The sequence below is a fragment of the Rhyacophila brunnea genome, unplaced genomic scaffold (assembly GCF_057557595.1).
Source record: "Rhyacophila brunnea isolate RB1 unplaced genomic scaffold, BYU_Rbru_1.0 scaffold_23, whole genome shotgun sequence".
NCBI classification, from domain to species: domain Eukaryota; kingdom Metazoa; phylum Arthropoda; class Insecta; order Trichoptera; family Rhyacophilidae; genus Rhyacophila; species Rhyacophila brunnea.
In genome coordinates this window covers 9,581,404-9,603,922 of record NW_028232893.1, presented here as the reverse complement: position 1 = coordinate 9,603,922, position 22,519 = coordinate 9,581,404, and the positions used below count along the sequence as shown (strand labels likewise).

The window sequence follows — 22,519 nt, the reverse complement described above, 5'->3', positions numbered from 1 at the left end:
AAGAAGTTGTTTATTGTAATGAACGCTAGTAGGTACCTACCGATTTCACAAACCTTGGATTTTTTACATGGAATTTCAACCATATGCATGGATACTTTTTCAATATTAAATGAGCGTCAATGCATAAACCGAGAGCAGTTGTCAGTATTCGACGTATGACGTATTCTTGACACGTGTTTAAGTTTATCCCAGGTTCTTTTTTGAACTTTTTATTTACTCGAAATCGGTTACCTGCTACTCCTTACCCGTTAGGTATTTCAGTTCCCATTATTTCTGAGTTCCCTGAACATCACGTTTGACTGGTGTGATTTTGGATATTGTGCCCTGAACCTAATATTTTTATTTTAAATATTAGGTAATGTTGAGTCAGCGAGGTGGCAATCAGTAGTGTAGTGGGGTCGGCGCTCCGGCACCTCTTCAAACAGTTCTGGTCAATATAATTTTAAATCATGATTTCAGAAAATTATGTGGTTGTTTATTTTGAAGATTCGTAAAAAATCGAGAATTTGAAATATGTAGGTAAGCCAAGTGGCGTAAGCGCCGGCTTATAGCGTTGTGGGTCCCAGGTTCGAATCCTAGGTCTGGCAAGTACACATATTGTTTTTCAATTTGTGTATAAGTCAGAGTATAGACCTAATAGGTTGAGCAAGTGGCTGACATCCATTTCTCATAAAAAAACAAAATCTGTGAATACAAACTTCCACTCTGTGGAGGCCCATATGATCTTATTAGGATCGGACATGGTCGAAGAAGACGAAAAAGGGAAGGTAAAAATGAGAGAGAAGCTATTAATCAGTCCAATTCCGAAATGATTATGAGAAACTTATTGCCTTTTTTTTTTACCGAAACAGGTTTTTGGTAGGTACCTACCAACATAAACATTAAAATATTAAAATAATATTTTAAATATCCAGCAGTAAGTAGGTACCTACCTATCAAAAATTATATAAAAAATAGGAAAATGGAGATTAGCGATTTTAACACTAATATCGTCGATTTTTAATGCTAATCAAATAAATATGTACAGAAACATAAATTAATATTAATCTTAGCTAAGTTTGTAGCATTTTTCAATGTGTGTTTGATACAATCCAACCCGATGATGGATTGCGCGAATGGTTGACAACCATTCCTCGTAAATATATGTGGAGGGTAATATGCTTCGTTTAGGGGCGAACACGGTTTAAAAATGCGCCCGCAGTGGAGTAGGCGATGTAAGGCAACCCCCCTCATACCGAGGGTCGCCGCGGCTGTTTATCGCGGGTCAAATTCACATAAATTGTATTTTCATTCAATCGTTTTTTGAACCAGAACCCGGTCAAGCGAATGAATAACAACATAATACCCTTTAAGTAGTTTAACTTAAGATATTTCTGTCTTTCCAGATTTTTTTTTAAAACAAGTAGGAAGTAGGTTATAGTTATTGATTTTTAATTAATTATTATTTCACCTACCCAATAATATACTTATGTAGGTATGAGTAATTTGGTTATAAATTAAAGTGTATTATTACAATAATCAGAATAACACATTTCAGCACAAAAAAACATCAAACAACATTTTAGGTCCCTAATATTATAAATTACAAGATTTTCAAGACAAAATTTTCGTTCGAAATTTCCCACTTTCAAAGTCCGATAATAACGTAGACACTTACAAAATCAACGCACAGCTTCGCCGAAAATTAAGAAAACAGTTTAATGATCATCTTTCAAAAACAAAATATTAGTTGTTAGTTTATTTTTTCTGTTAAAACCGACATCGTTGCAGAGGGCTGTAAACAAAAACAGTGCAAGGACTACGTGACGCTAAACAGCTGTCAAATGGCCGCTTTCCTTCTTTCAATGTATGGGTGTAACCAAACACCAACACACACCTGCACAGCGCAGCTACATATAATTACAATGCACACAGCCAGAGTTATTTTATGGATTAGTATGTATTGGTAAGTAGCTATGTTTTGAAAATGTAGGGTAGTGGCTGGGGTTGCCAGAATACGAAAATAGGCCAGTAATGATAATAATGTAAAGGAAAATATTTCAGGTGAATAAATCGTCCAAGTATTTAATTCTAAACTATCCTAAACGCCAATTTTTCGAAATACATTTTTTTACATCAATCGATTCTCTATGAAATTTCCAACATTTCTGTATAAACCTAAATACATAGATGCACAAATACAATGCATAAATGAATTTAAGAAACAATTGTTTTCATGCTACTTCTTATGTATCTTACGTGACATTATTTGACAATGTATTGAATTTTTCATAAATTTTAAATTGGAAAAAAATTCCCTAAACGAATTGTAATTTGAAACAAAAAAATATTTTTCAAATCAAATCAAATCAAATTTATTTATTTTACATAACGAACATAACAAATTACAAATTCAAAGCGTTCACGACATGACATAAAATAAGTGTTAACAATTTTTAAAATAAAAATACAGAGAGATGTGACTTAATAATACAATACGTAATAAAATAAGAAACAAAATAAGAAAAGAAATAAAATAAAGCAACAAAAATAAAAAAAGATGGAAGCACACAGGGTGAACTATCGATAGACACTATCTTAAAAACTCATAAAACAACGTCCACCTAAATATCACCCTCACGTAAGTGGAATATATCAATATCCGAAGCGATTTCATAAAACATGGTTATTTTTCGATATTACAGAACTAAAATCGAAATAAGTGTAAGATCGTATATTCTAAATTTCGCTTTCCTGCACATTTTATGGTTTGGCATTGTAGTACGTTTAGAATTGGATAGACGAAATCGACTTTACATATTAATTATATTCGATTGACATATTTTCTTATTCTGTGTTATTACACGAAAAAATATAGATATTACTTTATGTTTGGTAATGTTTTCAGTTTTTGAATGATAATAACTCAAGACAAAACAATCAAATCATAGCATCCATACGGCAGTGGCGAAATGTGGATGTAGGCTGTGGAGATTAGACATAAATAGTGCACACTAAACTTTAAGGCGATACTTCAGTGAAACGGCAAATAATTTTCAACTATAGGCGCGACGAAATTTTGGACTCGCTGGCACTCGGAGACCGAACGTCGAGGCGTGAATACGTCAATTTGTTTCGTGATGGCGACGGGGGTATTAATTCTTAAATCGTGTAAAGATGACTAAAAACGTTACCCATTTACATTAAAAAGAAAACATGTCAATGAATATAATTATTATTGTTACTAATAGAACAATAAACAGAACATTAAATGGATGCATGTTGGATTTATATGACAAATTATATTTCGTTCGGCATGCGTCATTTGCACCCGCGACCCGTGCATCGCCTAGCCACGATCTTTTTAGACCGTGCCTCAACTGAGGTATAGCCTTAATACATACCTACTTGTTTTCATTGAACTGAGAATATAAATTGCAGATTGTATTGGTTAGTGTTTAAAATTCAATCAAATACTGCAGAAACGCATGTGGGTATTTACAGGTTTATTTGATACGGTGCAAGAACCTTATGGATTGGACGAATGGCTAACAACCACTCCCCGTAAATATATTTATATCATATAATACAGGGTTTCCCAAACTATGTTCCGCGACAATTTGGTTATTTAAAAAGGTAAAAAAGGTTTTATACACTGCAACACATTCTACTAAGTAGAAGTAAAATAAGTAAAACTAAAATAACTAAAGAATCTACTTCATATTGAAAGGCGATCAAGCGGGTAGCACAGCCGATAGTATTTAAGTAATAATAAATCCAATTGATTTAATTAGGAAGTGACTCTGATTTGAAAAAAAAATACAAAGATCAGCCTTTAAATGATTTATGGGCGAGTTTGTCAGAGTATCCCAATTTTTCAAAACATGCTATTATTGTTTTACTTCCGTTTTATACAACCTATTTATGAAAAGCAAGATTTTCTTTTTATGCTGCAACGAAGTCAACATGCAGGAACAGGCTCGACGCCACACCAGATATTAGAATGCAACTTACCAATATTATGCCTGATATCAAGAAGATATGCAATTCAAGGAATCAACATCATCAAAGTCATTAAGTGCTTTATTTAATCATATTTTTATGTTTAAATTATATTATAGTTTTATATTTAAAAATAATTACTAAATAAATGATGTGTTTTAATAACATTTTTTTTAATTTTTACTATGAATTAGCCAACCTAAAAAATAAGCTAAGTGTTCCGTCAAAATATCCGGGTTTGCGAAGTGTTCCATTGCAGAAAAAGTTTGGGAAACCCTGATATAATATATGGGCCGTAGCAAGGTACGTTTTACTGACCGTTTTTTTGTAAAGTCTGTGCTCACCGCAGAAACCTGAACTCATGAAAGAAAATTTCTCCACCGTATGTATGCGATAATCAGGGAAGGAAAAAAAATGTAGATGTAGATGGTAGAAGATATAATAGCCAGCGCTCGAAATGGAAAAGTTTACGAACCGGAACGCTCGACAAATTTTCTGAAGATATTTACATAGTCATCGAATCGTATGTGTATTTTATAAAAATAAGTGTCAGATTTTCTATTCAATGACCTATCTAGCTCAGACGGTCAACATATTTTTTCCACGAGATATCACGAGCCGGAACGGCGCTCCGGTGCGTTCCGTTCCATTTCGAGCCCTGTATAATACTGAGCTCTACGGTCTGTCAAACGATCGCAACGCAGTTTAACCAATGAATGTTGAAAAATGTAAAACAGTTTCATTAAATTGTTGGCTGTTAAAAAATCATTTATTTTTTTTTACGTTGAAATCCCTCTTTCACGATAATAAAAATAATGGACATACGTATGTCTAAAAATAGTATATTACTTCATCCAAAAAGTATGCCCATGCCTGAAAATAGTGTTATTCAAGTATCCTTACATATTTCTTTCACTTTTTTTAAAACTCGTAATCACTAGGGCAGCGGTTGCGTACCTATGGCACGCGAAATGATTTTGCATGGCACGCGTTTGAAGAGATTAAATACTAATAATATTAAATGACAGATCGCATTGTATAAAATATAGCAGGCAAATACTCTTCAAGATTAAGCATTACGTTAAATTTAAATATATAATTATTGCATAGGTCGGTCGCGTCACATAATATAATATTATCGCACTGACCTCATCAAGCGGCGGGGGATGTTGCGCTACAAAGCTCTAATTTTGATCGATTTACAATGCTTGAGACCACTGTAGAGAAAGAATGCATCATCTGATCGGAGCAATTCTGGTGCCAATTTTTGCGTAAATAACCAAATTAATTAAGGGGGGACATGCTTAGCGTAGGTCAAAATGGAGCTTTTATTGCATTTTCAAAGCATGATCCTGGCCATTCCTTAAGCGTTGTAGATAATCTATTTATATAATTTTGAAGCCTTATTATCCTTTATATTTATTTTACACATTTGATAACTGCATAAAGTATTTTTATTACATAAAATAGTATTCTTTTAAACCTCTCGCTCTAATGTTTTAGAATAGTCATATTTCAGTACATTCATGTGGAGTGGTATTAAGATTTTTACATTTATTAATTTTTAAACGCATTTATAAACCATTAGTATAATTTATGTCGAAATTATTGTAGTGAAATATTTACGATAAAAAACTATATTGATAATCTCTGTGATCCCAAATTTGACAAGAATTAGGCATTTTATTATTCAACACCACTGCACATGCATGTACTGAAATATGACTATATTCTAACACATTAGAGCGAGAGGTTTAAAAGAATACTATTTTATGTAATAAAAATACTTTATAAGGTCATCGAATGTTTAAAATAAATATAAAGGATAATAAGGCTTCAAAATTATATACATAGATTATCTACAACGTTTAAGGAATGTCCAGGATCATACTTTTAAAATACAATAAAAGCTACATTTTGACATACGCTGAGCATGTCCGCCCTTAATACATTAAATTTCATTTCTACCCACAAAAAAATACTGCACCAGATAAGAAACAAAAACATGGTGAAGCTAGTATGTAGAAGTAATACTGGCAGACAGTTTCAAAATTGGTGGACCGAATTGTATGGCGTAATTGAAAAAAGCGATGAATCTATATGTGTGGTATGTTCTGTGAGTGGTATCTAGAATATCGTCATTTTTTTTAAATAGAATTTTTAAAAACTATTATTTGTTATACCTGCTCGGCACGTCAGACAGTTGAAAAATAATATTTGGGATATTTTGGCACGCGTACGTAAAAAAGGTTCGCTAACCCTGCACCAGGGCCTAGGGCCTGATCGCTATTTTGATATATCAAAATATTTGTTGCTAAATATATTTTTAAATCAATTCAAAACGTGGCAGCAAAATATTTCATTGAGATCAATATTAATATTGAAGATGTATATTGTATACCTACCATTATCGGAAAAATCTTTATTTTTGATAAGCGCACGGTGAAACAGATATAAGATAATGAAAGTACTCCTCGAAGCGAATATAAATAAGTAGGTATTATAATGCTTGCCTTCTTACTCGAATGCATACTAGTCAATAAGGCACCTCAAGCGTAGGGTTGCAATAACAGTGTCATAAAAATAATCTCACACACCCGGCCGCGCGGCTTAAGCGTCGGCCTATAGCGTCGTCGGTCCCAGGTTCGAATCCTGGGTCTGGCAAGTACACATATTGTTTTTTACAAGGCCTGAACAAAAACGATGCAGAAGTGCGAGTGAGAAAGTATTCGGCACCCTTATAATCTCCGCGACATGCGCTAGAGAAATATAAAAATATATAAGAAAAATACAATAATAAGAGAATTATGGATATCCTTACCTAATGGTTGCATTTTGACCGCTTAAAAATGCTATATAACGTAAAAAAAAATATAAAATTATATTTTAATTCTGAGCGTCTAGTGCGAGCACTTTGGCCGATCACTAGCGAAATAGTCTATGCCATACCGTACCATTATGGTACGTGGGTCCCAGGTTCGAATCCGGGGTCTGGCAAGTACACATATTGTTTTTCAATTTGTGTGAGTCAGGGTATGGACCTAATAGGTTGAGCAAGTGGCTGGCATCCATTTTTCGTAAAAAAACAAATTCTGTTAATACAAACCTCTACTATGTGGAGGCCCATATGATCCTATTAGGATCGGACATGTTCAGAATGCCTAAGGAACAGAGCTGCTCTCAAATGTGCTTTGACTGAGTGTACGGAGTTAACTTTACTAAATAAAAGGTACCATAGCAGAGAAAAGCACGGAAAACTGACACAAAAAATAAATGAATTTAATGATAGGTATATAGATTATCCAGTCATTCCTCTTTTTGTCCTTTGAGTGGACAAGAAAGCAGACAAGGGTTTGCGATGTGATGGGGTTCGTTTAAAGCCTCAAATGGAGATGGGCTGGATACATAGCTCGAAGAATAGACAATCGTTGGACAAATTTTGTCATCCAGTGATATCCGAGAGGTACAAAACGTCCGCAAGGTAGACCTAGAGTACGCTGGATCGATGAAATGATAAAGTTCTGCGGAAGTACGTGGCAACGCAACGCACAGGACCGAGAGAAGTGGAATCAGCTTGGAGAGGAATTCATCCAGCAGTGGATAGATTCAGGCTGACGATGATATAGATCAATGTTTCTTAACCTTTTTACATCCGCGGACCTCAAAAAATGTTTTGCGGACCATCACAACATTGGAATAAAATAATAAATATTTATAATATTTACATCTGTATCTATTGTCTTAGTATTTAGACTATTTTTGAAACAATTGTCGAAATATAAGACAACCCCACTTCAAATGTTGTGTTTCTAGGTAAACCACGCCCCCGTCCTTCTATGAAGCGATTTATGACTAAATACAATAGTGTCATTCATTGTGAACCCTTGTAGGTGCACGAGTTCTGAAAGATATTTATTACTTGAAATTTAATATAAGCTTATAAAAATGGATACTAACTACATATTTTTGAAATGTAGAAAATTTTTGCGGTCCATCCAAAAAAGACTGGTTAAGAAACTATGATAATAAATTATGTAATACAAAAAAAGCTCAACAGTGATGGACGTGAAAGCGAAGAAGCATCTATTTCGATACCTAATAGTTTACACATTAAAAATAACAAGTAGGTATGATAATCACGTAAGTTAGCTGCGTTTTGCAAAATTTTATTAGAAATAATGATATTAAGACAGTTACAGAAGGGTGTCTCACCTGCGGTGCATTTGTAGAGTGGAAATACGCTGTCTTTCGGCAGCATCCCATCAATCTGGCCCATCCCCTTCGCCTGCAGGTCCACCGGAGAGGGGCAAGACACCGTAGAGGCGATCGCATCCACCTCGACATCATCGGAGTCCTGCGCGCTGGTCGCAGGCTTAGCACTGTGCTCGTCCACGATATGCGTCAGCAAGTCGGAGCCAGAACTCGCAATAAACGGACACTCGCAGCACTTACACTCGTACTGCTGACTCGATAGTTTACAGTGATCGTCGACGTGGTTGATGAATTTTATCGGGTCTTTGGAAGAGTAGGAACACCTAACATCGGCGCACCTGTAGAATCCGTCGTCTGCGATTTTGTTCTGCGAACGGACCGGGAGAAGAACATCTTTCAGAAGTGATGTTTTCTGACTCTGACCCGATGGCTGTTTCGATATGACAACAGTTCCCGGCTTCGACAAGACAGTCGGCGTGTACTTAATGACCATCAGTTTAGACTTCTCAGGCAAACGGGGTTCACTTGTACTGGGTGAATCAGGATTAAGACTTACGACGTTATCTATGCAAAGCTGCGATAGCGGGCAATCGGGTGAAGATTCTGGATCGGTTGCGGCTGGCTGAACTACAGTATCTTTAACAATTGGCGATTTCTTAGCTAAAAGGTCACCGATAGGCCTGAGTTGTAACTTCGGTGTCGGTTTGTCTGCGATGACCTCTAAAGCGGGCTCCGTTTTCGTCGTCTCGGCCAACTCGACGTTCATATGCGCCACAATATGGTCGAGCGCATCCAAATATGTTGGACGCTCGTTGTTCTTTGTACGGGTGACGATAGTCTGGAAGCCGCACACTTTGCAGAATCCATCCCACACGTCGTTTGCGTGAATAGACTTTATGTGATTGGTTATCAATAGGAAGTACGTCGTGTCGAATTTGCAGCCTCCGGTAGAACAAACGTAGTGCACGCTGCGACTCTCGCATCGATTCAATTGCAGGTCGCCTATATCCACAAAACATCTATGCATACACCTACTATCGCAGCTCAAAGGCATTCCTAGTGACAATTCTGGTGGTTCTGTCTTCATAACAATATCTTTATCTATGAAACATTCTTCGTTTGCCGTATCTTTATTTGCAGGAGTCACTATCTCTTGTTTAATTTTGATTAACTTATTGTCAATATTTTTCAACTTATTTAAGTTGGATTTAGCCGATTCGTCTAGAATAGAAGGAGACTTCGCGTGAGTTTCTTTTGGTCGCGATTTTTGTAATACCACAAACGGCTGCGATTGAATATCCATCGAGTGATCTAACGCGATTTTTTTTATCTTCGCGTCCTGGTCCGGCGAAAGTATTTGTCTTTTTTCCGAAGTAGCAACACTGATCGTTTCCTGGACGTCTGGCTTCGGTATTTTAGATCTGGTTAAAATTTTATTCGGAACGTCATCTTCGTCATTTACCGCGTCAGAATTATCAAATATGTAGTTGGACAGGTTAATTTTGATAATTTCGCACTGTTCGTCAAAATGATTAGAAGATACGTGATTTTTAATATTTTGCTCTGATACCTGAGTGTAATTGCACAGTCCACATATATACCCGAATACGTCATCTGAATTCAAATCTGGCGGCAAATTACTGAAATTATTACAAGCGTGTATCATTTTAAGGTCGTTTTCTCGACTGCAAACATTACATTTTGCCTTGTATTCTCCCGTGTGACTTCTGGTTATGTGAGAGAAAAACGTCTTCGAAGTAACATTCGTGAACAGGCGTTCGCAAAAGCGGCACTGGTATTTCAAAAGCTCACCGGTCGGCGCTTTACTTTTGACTTGTTTTGTATCAGACGATTCAGTCATGGCCAGTCGTGCGAATCCAGGATGTAATCTGGATATCATAACTTCAGAATGTGGATGAACATTTTTAAAATGGGCCACAATATCAAGTCCATTATACTTATGACAGAGCACGCAGGAATATTTAGATGAACTGGAAATGAAGTGATAAGATTTTATGTCGAACGACTTGTCCAATATTTTCTCGGGACTATTGGCAGGGACAGGGGATGTAATGGGCGAAGTTTGTTTAATTTTCGTAATCCGCTTTTTCTTTATAACGCCCATACTCCAATTGCCACGCTTTTTCTTCTTTGACATAAACTTTTTAGTCTTTTTTATAGAGATATCGCTTGCACCAGCGAGAGGTGCAATATCTGTATCGAATTCTACATCAATTTCTTGTGAATCCTCTTCATCAGATTTTGAAGGAGAAGAATTCATGTCAGCTAAACTAGAAGTTTTCGCCGCGACGCATTTTTTCATTTTTCCCCTTTTAAAACGCCGTTTTCTCAGAGGATTATTAGTAATAATATCACAAAATTTAACATGTTTTATCACTTTCGCTGATTTACCTGCAGTGTTGCCAGCCTCAGAATCGCGTTCAATGGGCGATTTTATATGTTTCACGGGCGAAACAAATGTTTTAAATGCATCGACGTCTTCGTTATTTTCATCGTAATCGTAAATTTCAAGGCGCTGCGTTTTGGAATTGTCACTTGCAGTGAACGATGCCTTCTTATTGGTCGTACCTAATTCTTCGAGATGAACTTGAGGAAAAATATTCTCGTTCAAATTGTTGACGGTGTCGTAAGCTGGGCCGAGTTTTTTGCGCGCTTTCTTCGGTATAGCAGTCGCCTTCACACTTTTAGGAGATTCGCTCTTTTCTGCGGTCGGCGGTTTTCTTTTTCGTTTCGCAACTTCTGCGGGGATTTTTGCATTTCCCGTTTCAGAAGTTAGTCTGCACATTCTGAAACCTAAGTTTTCAGCATCCATCACACCCTGGCTAATAAACATATCCCTCAAATCTTCTTGAAGCATGATCAATTCTCGATTTCCTTTCGTATATTTCTTGGTGGTTTTGGTGGATTTTTTGTTTGACGGGTGGGAGACTACTGCTTCAATACTCTCGTCAGGTTCATTTATTGAAAGGTCAGATTTGAGCGACGGACTTGTTTCTACATTGGTATTTTTAGAGACATCACTTGTGGCTGATTCTTCAGTACTGTTGTTTTTCTCCGCAGGAGGCAGCGGTAACGTTTCGTGCTTTTCACTACTTTCAGGAGTCACATCATCCTTCTTGAATTGTGTGAATGCTTCAAACATACTTGCAAAATTTGTTGAACCATCTCCGCCTTTTGAGTTTATTACAGCTAACACTTGACGCCTTGTGGATTCGTCTTGTAAAACATTAGCTAAGCTTCTGATCATTTCTTCAAAATTAAGAGATTTCGCATCATCCGACTTTATTGGCAGTGGTGTTGGATTTTCATTCAATTTTGTACTATCCGACTTTGCTGGCAGCGGTAATGAGTTTTCATTCAATTTTGCATCATCCAATTTTATTGCTAGCGGCGTTGGTTTTTCGACCAATTTCGCATCATCCAACATTATTGGTAACGGTGTCGGGTTGTCGTCCAATTTTGAGTCATCTGACATTATTGGCAGTGGTGTTGGATTTTCATTCAATTTTGCATCATCCGACTTTACTGGCAGCGGTAATGTGTTTTCATTCAATTTTGCATCATCCAATTTTATTGGGAGCGTTGGGTTTTCGACCAATTTCGCATCATCCGACATTATTGGTAACGGTGTCGGGTTGTCGTCCAATTTCGCATCATTCGACATTATTGGTAACGGTGTAGAGTTGTCGTCTAAATTTGAATCATCTAACATTATTAGCAGAGGTGTTGGGTTTTCACTCAATTTCGCATCGTCCGAATTTATTGGCAACGGAGTTAGTTTTTCATCCAACTCTATTGGCAATGTTATTGGGTTTTTGTTCAATTTCGCATCATCCAACTTTATTGGCGACGTAGTTAGTTTTTCATCCAATTCCGCATCACTGGGCTTGATACGGCGCGTTGATAGGCTTTTGTTCAATCTCCCACTGCGTCGCCTTACGTTAACTTCCGGTAAAGTTTCAGTAGACGAAACATAATTGGAAGATGAATCAGGTTCTATTTGTTGAGTGCTGTCAATACAACTTTCGTCATCTTTTTGAGAAACTCTTTTAGCGGCATCTCCGCGTACATCACGAATACTTTGTGCTGTTTCAGATGTTTCGTGTGTCTTTATTTTGTCGTCAATAAGGGAGCAGGTTTCTTTTTTATCCTTTTTAGATTTCTTACCAGACCCGATAACTTCGATATCGGACGCAGTTTGAGCATTTTCGATTTCTTTTGAATGCAACTGAACGTCCGGTAAAGTATGCGTCAGCTTTTCACAAACAATTTCGTTCGTACTAGAAACTTTATCCACAGAGACTTTCAGGTTTTGGTCATCTATAATTTCCACGACTTCAATAGAAGGCTTTCTAATTTTCGGTATTTTAAACTTCATCGACTGACTATCAACAGATCTGGAAGACGAGAAACTTCTTCTTTCTGAATTCTCAGATTTCTTTTTATCGTTAGTTTTTGAGGACTGTGACGATTTATAGCGGGAGGATTTATCATCTCGAGAATGCTTACTGCGCTGGTGTTCACTTTTGTTTCTATTACTCGAATCACTAAGCCGACGAGAATCGCGATGTTTGTCGCTATTCTTTTTATCTGACTCTTTAGAATCGGTCGGTTTATTTTTGTTAGTGTCTCGGTTTTCAGTACGGTCTCTTCTTTCACGATCATCAGCCCTAGAATCACCGCGCCTGTTTCTTGGATCTTTGGGATTCTGCTTAGCGATAATCGGTGCGTATCTGTCAACAGTTTGTCGCGATTGATTGTAGTACGCCTCGGTTTGATGGGTCGGTGTGTCATCTACTCGACTACTATTTCGCATTTGACAGAAACTATTTCCAACCGATCTCTGGTTCATAGTACGCTCGTCAACATCACCATAGCAAGATTCGCGATTGCGTACAGCATAGGAATTATCCGAGAATTGTGTAGTATTAAATGAGTTCACATTTTGGTCATAAAATCCGTGTTGAGAGTCCATTACGCCATAGCTATATGGAATAGGTTTTTTGGAATTCATATTGCTATTAATAATCCCACTGCTCCAAGAGCGGTCCACTTGCGAGTTTCTATCCACATCGATATCAGAATAGTGTGATCTGCCCACGCTGCGTTCACGGTTGAATGTTCTTCCTCTACTTTGGCCTCTCGCAAATTTATCATTGGCTGAATCCTCAATGAGCGATCGACCCACACTCGGTTCGCGAGCGAATGGTCTTCCCTGACTCCGACCACGGTTCATTCGATCCAAACTAGCTTCTGAATCAAATGCTTTCGCCTGGCTTCGACCACGGTCCATTCTGTTCGGTTCTCTGTCTGGAGCAACTGCTCGTCCCATACTAGGTTCGCGATTAAGTGACATTCCATGGTTTTGGGTTACACTCATTCTATCTGGAATCGTTTCTGGGTAAAGTGTTCGCCCCATGATAGGTTCACGATTTAGTAGCCTTCCTTGACTTATGCCACGATTCATTATATTGTTCGTATCAGAAACGAGCGTTCTTCCAATACTAGGTTCGCGATTAAACTCTCTAGCACGACTGTTTCCACGATACGTTCTATCAGAATCATTGAGGGTTCTTCCCATACTAGGCTCACGATTAAGGGATCGTCCTTGACTTTGGCCTCGATTCATTCTACTGTCCGTATCAACAAGTGTTCTTCCCATACTAGGTTCACGATTAAACCCTCTAGCTTGACATTGCCCCATATTTCTTATATCTGGACCATCCGGATTGAGGGTTCTTCCCATACTAGGTTCACGATTAAGTGATCGTCCTTGGCTTTGGCCCCGATTTATTCTATTGTCCGTATCAGAAACGAGCGTTCTTCCAATACTAGGTTCGCGATTAAACTCTCTAGCACGACTGTTTCCATGATACGTTCTATCAGAATCATTGAGTGTTCTTCCCATACTAGGCTCACGATTAAAGGATCTTCCTTGACTTTGGCCTCGATTCATTCTACTGTCCGTATCAATAAGTGTTCTTCCCATACTAGGTTCGCGATTAAGCCCTCTAGCTTGACATTGCCCCATATTTCTTACATCTATATCGGGGATGAACGTTCTTCCCATACTAGGTTCTCGATTAAGTGTCTTTCCTTGACTTAGGCCGCGAATCATTCGATCCGGTACCATATCATTTTCCAGCATCCCACTTGGTAATCTTCCTGGACTACGATCTCTACCGAATCTACTATCGGGAATAAATGATCGCCCAACACTAGTTTCACGATTTAGCGACCTTCCTAGTATCTGACTTGCCGAATCCACAAAAGGCACCGGCACCATATTAGGCTCATTCATTACTATTCTACCCTGGTTTGGTCCTAGATTCATTCTATTAAACCTGGTATCGTGGTTTATATTGGTTTCTTGCACAGGCATTTCACGGCCCATATCATTGTAATTCATTCCGACTTGGACGTTACCCATGTATGCTCTTTGAACTAATTGACCGGCATCGATAGGTCCCACTATACTGGGAGACCGTTGGAAAGAACCCCCTGAATTTCTCTCTCTCGGATCGCGTAAAAACATTGGCGCAGGACTAGCAGAACCATCATTTCCCCCATAAACAGGACTATTAAAACTATCCAACATCGGGTTTATAAATTTAGAATTCAATAGTGATGGGATACTGGTTGATATAAGAGGTTTCACGTTTCCAATATTGTGAGGTAAACACCTAACGTCATTCCCACTGTTATGCATTGGACTCATCAGCGCGGGATAAGATTGAACTGCGCTATATCTAGGAGATTCTCCTCCAAAGCGAGCATCCATATCTTGGAATGCGTGCTCTAAATGCGAGCCAGTAATTGGCGTGTGAACACGTGCACCGATCTCTTGGTGGTTAGTAACCGAAGTTACTTTTTGTTGATAGAAAGGTGCGGGTGACGGAAATCTAAAATTGGGATTTGGCATGTTCATCATTTCATTCGAAATACCAAATGGACTCGGACTACAGTTTATATCTTCTCGCATCGGAGTACGGCCGCCCTGCCTGGCGTCTGGCACTGTAAAGCTATCGATCACCTTACCAAATACATCTAAAGTTGTCAACGGTGTATGTGGTTTTGGTGAAGGTGGTATAGATAGCCCCGCATCTAGCCTGCCTCCAGTTAGATTTGAGCCAATAGTGCTAGCTGTTAATCCTGGTATGCCGGCGTACACGTTGGTCTTATTGTGTACTTCATATGCCCTATGAGTCGGAGTAGCCCAAGGTGATGTTACATTACTATTGTCAGAACGTAGCGATTTTGGCGTGTCTTTTTCACTAACTCTGTGAGTAGATATTTGTTTCGTCACTGTTGTCTTACCGGGATCGGTAATGGGAGATTCGTAAATTGACTCCGTTTCTATAGGAGATGCACGTCTATCATACAAGAAACTGCTGTTAGAATCCGGAGACTCCGGTCCAATGTAGTTTGTCAAGTTTTCTGTCGTGATTACCGTTGGAAACTTGCGTATTCGGTGGTCAACGTCCTGAGATTTTGGGACACTATCAAAATCGCCTATAGTATCTTCGACAGTGCTGTCTAAAATTGATGTGAATCGTGCTCTTTCTTTTGGCGTGAGTACAGAACTGACAAATCTTTTGTGGTCCTCATATTTTCTAGTCAAGTCTGTAGTTTGTATATTTTCACTAGAGAGTTGAGAATTTACAGAAGATATAGAATTATTTTTTTCCTTGTATGTTTCTAAGCTTATTCGCCTCGATTTTTGCTCAATGTTTGATTGAGCATTGTTATTTTCTGTGGAATCATTTTTTTTGGCTGACAGCTTAGATTTGTCCGTACTTTTTGAAACCGCAAATATATTGGAGTCAACTTTTGCTTCTTTTATCTCGTTGCTGAGCGCCTGTAAAATGTCCTCTTCAACGGTTGGCGGTGGTTTACTAGAGCCCAAAACAGTTTTTATATCTTTTTGCGGATTATATTTCAATGGCGCATTATTAGATATTTCTTTCTTCGGAGATTCCACAGAAGGCTTCTTTTTATTAGAATCAATGAGGTTTAACTTTATGTTGTTGCCTAAAATTGTTTCATCATGAGTTTTTTTCGTCATAATTTTCTTTAAAATAGCCATTGGGAGATCATCTGTCAGTGATACATTAGTTGTTGTAGTATTTTTAGCTTTTAGCTGGTTATACTTATTAAGAGATTCCAATACTAAATCCTTAATGTTTGTTTTCTCATCGATTTTATTGTTATGTACATTTTTGGGTGGCTGGGTATTTAAAGGAACTGTATCTTTAATTTTGTATCTATCGCCTTTAACATTTCTTTTCTCGTCGACTTTATTGTTATGTACATTGGGTGGCCGGATATTTAAAGATTGTGTATCATTAGATTTGTTTCTGCCATCGTTAACATTTTTTTTAGGATCTTTATCGAAAATTTCTGACAAATTACTATACAGAATTTCGATATGTTTCTCGGCTTCTTCATCGCTTTCACCAATTTCGCCGTCTTCTTTAACTTTCTTTTCTTTGTCAACCGATGGTTTCGTGAGCAGTGAATCATCCGAAGAATCCGTCAAATCGTCGAATTTATTCTCTTCTTGCAGCTGTCGAACCAACTTATTTTTGAGTTCATTCAGCCTACTAATTTCCAAGGAGTCAATCGCTTTGGATTTGTCTTTCACTACGTCACGTTTGCTCAGGCTGCCTTTGTTGTACATCTTACTGAACTCTCTGGAGTATTTAGTCCGATCGTACTTCGACGGAGAAGGTGAACGGCGAGAATCCCTTCTGCGGTCATCGGTGTCGTTTTTGTGCCGTTCTCTTTTTGAATCCATCGCCACATTCGCCGAGTCGTACTTTCTAGGTTTACGTGGACTTGGCGATCGTTTTGAGTTATATGACGATTTTTGATCATCGCGTCTATATCTATCAGGACTTTTGTGTGTATTTCTAGCACACCTCTCGCGAGACGTTGGTCTCCTAGGGCTGAACGAGTTGTTGCTTGAGATTGTGTCAAAGCTGCGCTCTTTGGGAGATACCTTAGAGAGTGAGTCTTTAGTTGGTGACCGAAGAATGCGCGTGTAGTTAGCTTTGCGCTCCGATGCATACTTTCGTGACGACGGGGATGACCGCTGCACATTGGAACCTGTGACAGTTTCGTTCTTTTGCTGCGAATGAGTATTTGTGGGCCTGCGAGTAAACAGGCATTGTTCATTGTTAGAAATGAAATCCCTCGTAGCTTGTTCAAGAGTATCTATAGCTGCGACGGCTGGTTTCGGCGTTTTATCAAGCTGTTCAACATTAATATGATGTGGGTCCGTATTAATTTTGCTAAGTGGTTGGACACTGATATTAGTTTGTGGTTTAACACTATGCTCGCTACGTGACACCACATTGTCACTGGTTTGTGGTTCAATTTCAACATTGGCACTTGGTTCTACACTGGAGCTCGGGCGAGGTTCAGTACACATTTTGACGACAGTCTTTAATTTCACTCGGCATAATGCAAAATCACTTGGTACAACATTTCCAGGCTCATTTACACTAAACATATTTGATGAAATAGTGTCATTATTAACGGGTTCTTTAATTTCTTCAGTTTTATCAGTGAGCGGGTCTGTGTGTTCTTTGTAAAAGTTCATGCTCACTACTGGTTTTATTATATTTGGTTCGATGATCTTCGTGGGAGGTGGCACAGGTAGAGGTATAGATGAGTCGTCTATTGTAGCAATATGAGGAATTGGTGATCCAGCACCCGTGGCCTAAAAGAAAAACAAATAAATAGTAGTTACAAAACAAACCATTAATAAATGACGTCTCTAATACACGTACTATAAAATAATATGTATGAAGATATTACATCCTACCTTTTCAAGTTTTACGGAGAGTTTCATCAACACATTTTCACATTTCAAGAGGTTGTGCATTTTCATTCTGAAAATAAAATATAGTGATAATATCTATACGTTATCATTATTATTTGAATTTGATTATTCAGTGCAGCGAAGCGAGAACCTATATGCGTAAATAACTTGGCATCAAATGCACCATGGTAGTAATAAACTCTGAAGTCAAGTGGCCAAAATCTGGAGGAAAATATCTTATGTAGATCGTCCTTGACAAAATAACGATCATCGTGACTAGAAGATAGCAATTATTGAGGATAGTGTGAAGATTGTCTGCACTCTTACTCTTGGTGCTTTTCGGAAGTCAAACGGTCGTGAGTCGTGACTGTGTGGTCTCATGAAAGTAAATCTATGTAGGCGAATTGGTCTGGTTTCCCACGTGTTGGTGTTGGATCGATAGGCTTTAGAGTATAGACATTGCCAGAGAACAGCTTTGAACTCTGAGAAGCAGTACCTATACTGATCTTCAGATACATCGATATGACCGGACAAAACAAAGCATGATATAACAGAACATGATGTAACAGGACATGAATAAACAGAGCATGAAGAAACAAAACGGTGACAAAACAGAACAGCGATAAACATAACTAAGACAATTCAGAACAGGGGGAAAATAAAACATTTAATTTTGTCGTACATACCTACCTATTTATTAATTAAATACTTATAAAACTTACTACAATTATTGTTTTTGTCCGTATTCCACGGAAAATCTGATGAGGATTAAATTGTCCATTCCTTTTTTATATGGGAACGTTTAATACAAGCGTATTCAAGATTGCTGAAAAAAGAGTAGTATCTACCGTTAATCAAATAAATAAATATTATGATATTACTAGATAGATTGTAATACACTTTCAAATAGTAAAATTTTTGTTTTTAACCTACATTCATTGTAGACAAGCATTTTGAACATATTGACGAGATATTATAGGTTGTCAGTAACACCGAGCTGAGTCCCGATTAATTGAGGCTTTCCAGCGATTAGCAATGCACAAACTATATAAATATATTTTTTACAGAGAATTGACAATCTATGTTAAAAATGTAGGTATACAGCATTCAGAGATACGACAATATTAAATGTTATATTTTTCCTCTGTTCTTAATTTTCATAATATGTAGTTCTGTTTATTCATGGAACCGATATGACCAACAATTAACACGGAACTTTGAAAAAAATGATCTTTAATAGATAGAAAATCTCAATTCGCAACCTTTATAGCCAGATGCCAGGGTTGGCGAATCTTTTTACATACACGTGCCAAAATTTCCCAAAAAATATTTTTCGACTGTCTGACGTGCCAAACAGTCGGCTCGTTTTTTTTAGGAAAATATTTTCGCCGCGTGCCACAGGTTGCACATTTTTTTGCAGTCGGCTCGTTTTTTTGCCTGCTATTTTTTGTACAATGCGATCTGCGAGTCGATTGGTAAAAATAATATTAAAAACCGAAGGAAAAGCGCACGGCTATGTCGTCATTATTTTTTTATATGTAGGTAAGTATGTAAAACTTCTTTGAAATTTTTTATTGGTTTTCGTTCGCGTGCCGTGCAAATTAATAGGTTCGCCACCCCTGCCATATGCGATGCCAGTTGAAACCGCGATTTGGCACTAGCTATTAATAATTGTAGCTTTTGATCTACACATCCCATTTCATCATTACTCCTCTATTCTATAAAGTCCGTTGAAGAAGAACTAGCGTCGAGTTGCATTTAATTATCTACGTAACGACTAATTAAGCATTACACCAATAGTGTGAGTAACTAACGGTACCATCACTAATAAAAAGACAAGGAATGTCAGGGATGATTTCGCAGCGATGAGTGCTTTGAGCCTGGAGTCAGCATTAAACTATATTGCTGATCACCCCAGATTATTGTCTAAAATGAAGAACGTTCAAATATATTGAAGTGTAAAACAACTATTCGGTTATTTGTGTAACAACCAGGATAACTGTAACAACCACACCAATAAGACGGTGAATTAAAATAAATAAGATGGCTTCGTCCAGGCACGATATGGAACTATGAACACATTTTGGATGAGACAGTCCGGAAATGTGTACGTATGCAGTTCGCCGTATCACACTTCACCGTAAAATGTTGTATTGGAAATATATGGTCGTATATTAAAAATCGTCCAACCTCTTTGGGTCGTATAATACTGTGATAAAATTCATGTCTAAATAAAACACGGTTCTTGTCAGTTTACAGCAGTGTTTCCCAAACTTTGGACATCTGTGTACCCCTTTTTTATAATTTTTTTAATAACACTGAGTATCCATCGTCAAAAAAAAACTGCATAAGTATACTTTAATACCAATCAAAATATATTTATCTTTTCCTTTTCTAGTACCTACATAAACAAAATAATAATAAACGAAAAATAAAATTCATTCATAATAAAATAGAAATAAAAGTTATATTATAAATAACATTCATTATAATCAATGAGAAGAATGACATTGTTTATGTTGAGACATATCGTCATAATTTAGTTCCCCGGTTGTTAATTTTAATCTGACATGCGATTCCATATTCAAAAGCCTGTTCCTTTTTTTTGAATTAATGTCTACAAATGCTGAAAAAGCAACAACAGCACATATATATGAAGTTGGAAAAGGCAAGATGTATTACAGCACTTTCTCTGTTAAAACTGGATACAGATGTTGCATTTGCATCCAGAATGATGAATGAAAGGTACACTCCTTCTATTTATTTTTCAAGAATCCGTCGAAGCTATAACCAACAATAATTATTATTGCTCTTCTTCCACATGTGATAAACTTTCTAGCATGGATGTTGTATTGATGTCGTATTAATGCTTGTTGCACCAGGCGCAGCCAAAGCCCGGTGCAGCGCGTACCCCCACCAAACTCTTCCCGTACCCCAGGGGTTACGCGTACCACACTTTGGGAAACACTGGTTTACAGGAAGCCAGCAGCAAACAAATTTCGAAAATAGCCGATATACTGGATTATTTGCTAGGTTAGGTTAAGTAGTAAGTCCGAAGTAGTATTCATACGAAAGACGTTTCAAAAATATGATTTAATTATGGACCACAAAATTTTTCTTCTGTTCACGTCACGACTTCACAATATTATTTTAATTCAACTATTTCATCACAATTAATGTGGGATAGATATGTGAAAAATCACTCGATGGATGCATTGGGAATTTGTCTACCTTCTGTCCTTGTCTAGGAGAAGGCTTCTCAGGGACTTAATTTTAACCAATTGTTCACGTCTTGCGACTTGGCCCGTCGTATCAGGATTAGGAGATTGAAGTCGAGCTTGCATACTGTCCAAAAATGGAAGGTACTCCTGTAGCTCCTTCAGCTTTTTTTCATACGCAGCAGTTTCGTCCATCTTAGGTGCATGGAAGTCCTTTTTAAGTTCTCTATAAAAAAAAAATAGAAAAGTCCCGTTCATCAGTAGCTATTTGGTGCTGCATACATATCACACATATTTTGTTAACCATGAGAATTTACTAAATATAAATATGTATACATAATCTACTTACTAACTCTGTATTTATACACTGTAATAGTCATAGTATAGGAAATAATTTTCGGGCTAAGCCAAATACATTCTAAGATAAGGGTAGGTACGCAACCAGTCAATCTCGGTTACAATAATTATTGTGAATTTCGAAAATAATATTGATATTGATTGATTCCATATTTCGAATGTTGCTGGAAAAGGTCAATGGTCAAATTACGTCTAAGAACCGACTTGTTTTTTTCGCGTAATTGTTTTAAATTTGTTCTCAGACAATTTTGTTAAATAAACGACTGTTTTTGGCAAAGTAATCAATGTTTTTTTTTCAACCATATGTTTTTATTTTGTAGAACAACTACAACTCAAATTGTTGTAGCTTTCTTTGCCGTGAAAGTATTGTGAACAAATAAAAGTTATATTTTTTCGTTACCGTCAAGTCTTTGAATGCTAAACGTTATATATTTGTTTAGCATTAAACTGGTTATTATATTTGGCACATTAACTTACTTTTTAAACACTTATTTTGTGAGTCAAATGATTTATTTATTTAGAAATTAAAATTATTTATATATGTGCAAATCCATGTAGATCATACAATCATTTATAAAACTTGTAATTATCAATAAAACAATAAAATTAATTATGTGTTCGGAGTGGGTAATTACTAATTAGTATTATCAATTTTGAGACATGATCGTGTCCTATTCAGAAATAATGCAATCAAAACATAAATAAATAACGTAATCAGAGGTTAATGGCAATTATGTAATCAACATAACCGTCGGAATGTATTGTCAGCTTTACTATGTTCTGCTGACAAAACGATTAGAATGACCCGTGTCTCAAATTCGAGCAAAGAAAAAAGTCGTGTGTGACAAATTGTAAACAGCAAGAGTTTTCAGGCAATTAGGCAACCCTCTATTCAATCTAATAG

The 22,519-nt window shown here is 37.1% G+C and overlaps 1 protein-coding gene across 5 annotated transcripts in view; it reads right to left on the bottom strand.

Annotated features, from left to right (window-relative positions):
- LOC147069464 (uncharacterized) overlaps nt 1-22,519 on the bottom strand; it is a 46,947-nt gene that overhangs the window by 10,976 nt on the left and 13,452 nt on the right. For all 5 annotated transcript variants that reach the window (XM_085950500.1, XM_085950501.1, XM_085950502.1 and 2 more), the window contains exons 2-4: nt 21,272-21,484; nt 18,044-18,110; nt 8,194-17,938 (exon numbers count right to left, since the gene is read on the bottom strand). In XM_085950500.1, coding sequence (XP_085806626.1) covers nt 8,194-17,938; nt 18,044-18,110; nt 21,272-21,453 — 9,994 coding nt within the window. In that variant the 5' untranslated portion in view covers nt 21,454-21,484. The remainder of the gene's footprint in view (nt 1-8,193; nt 17,939-18,043; nt 18,111-21,271; nt 21,485-22,519) is intronic.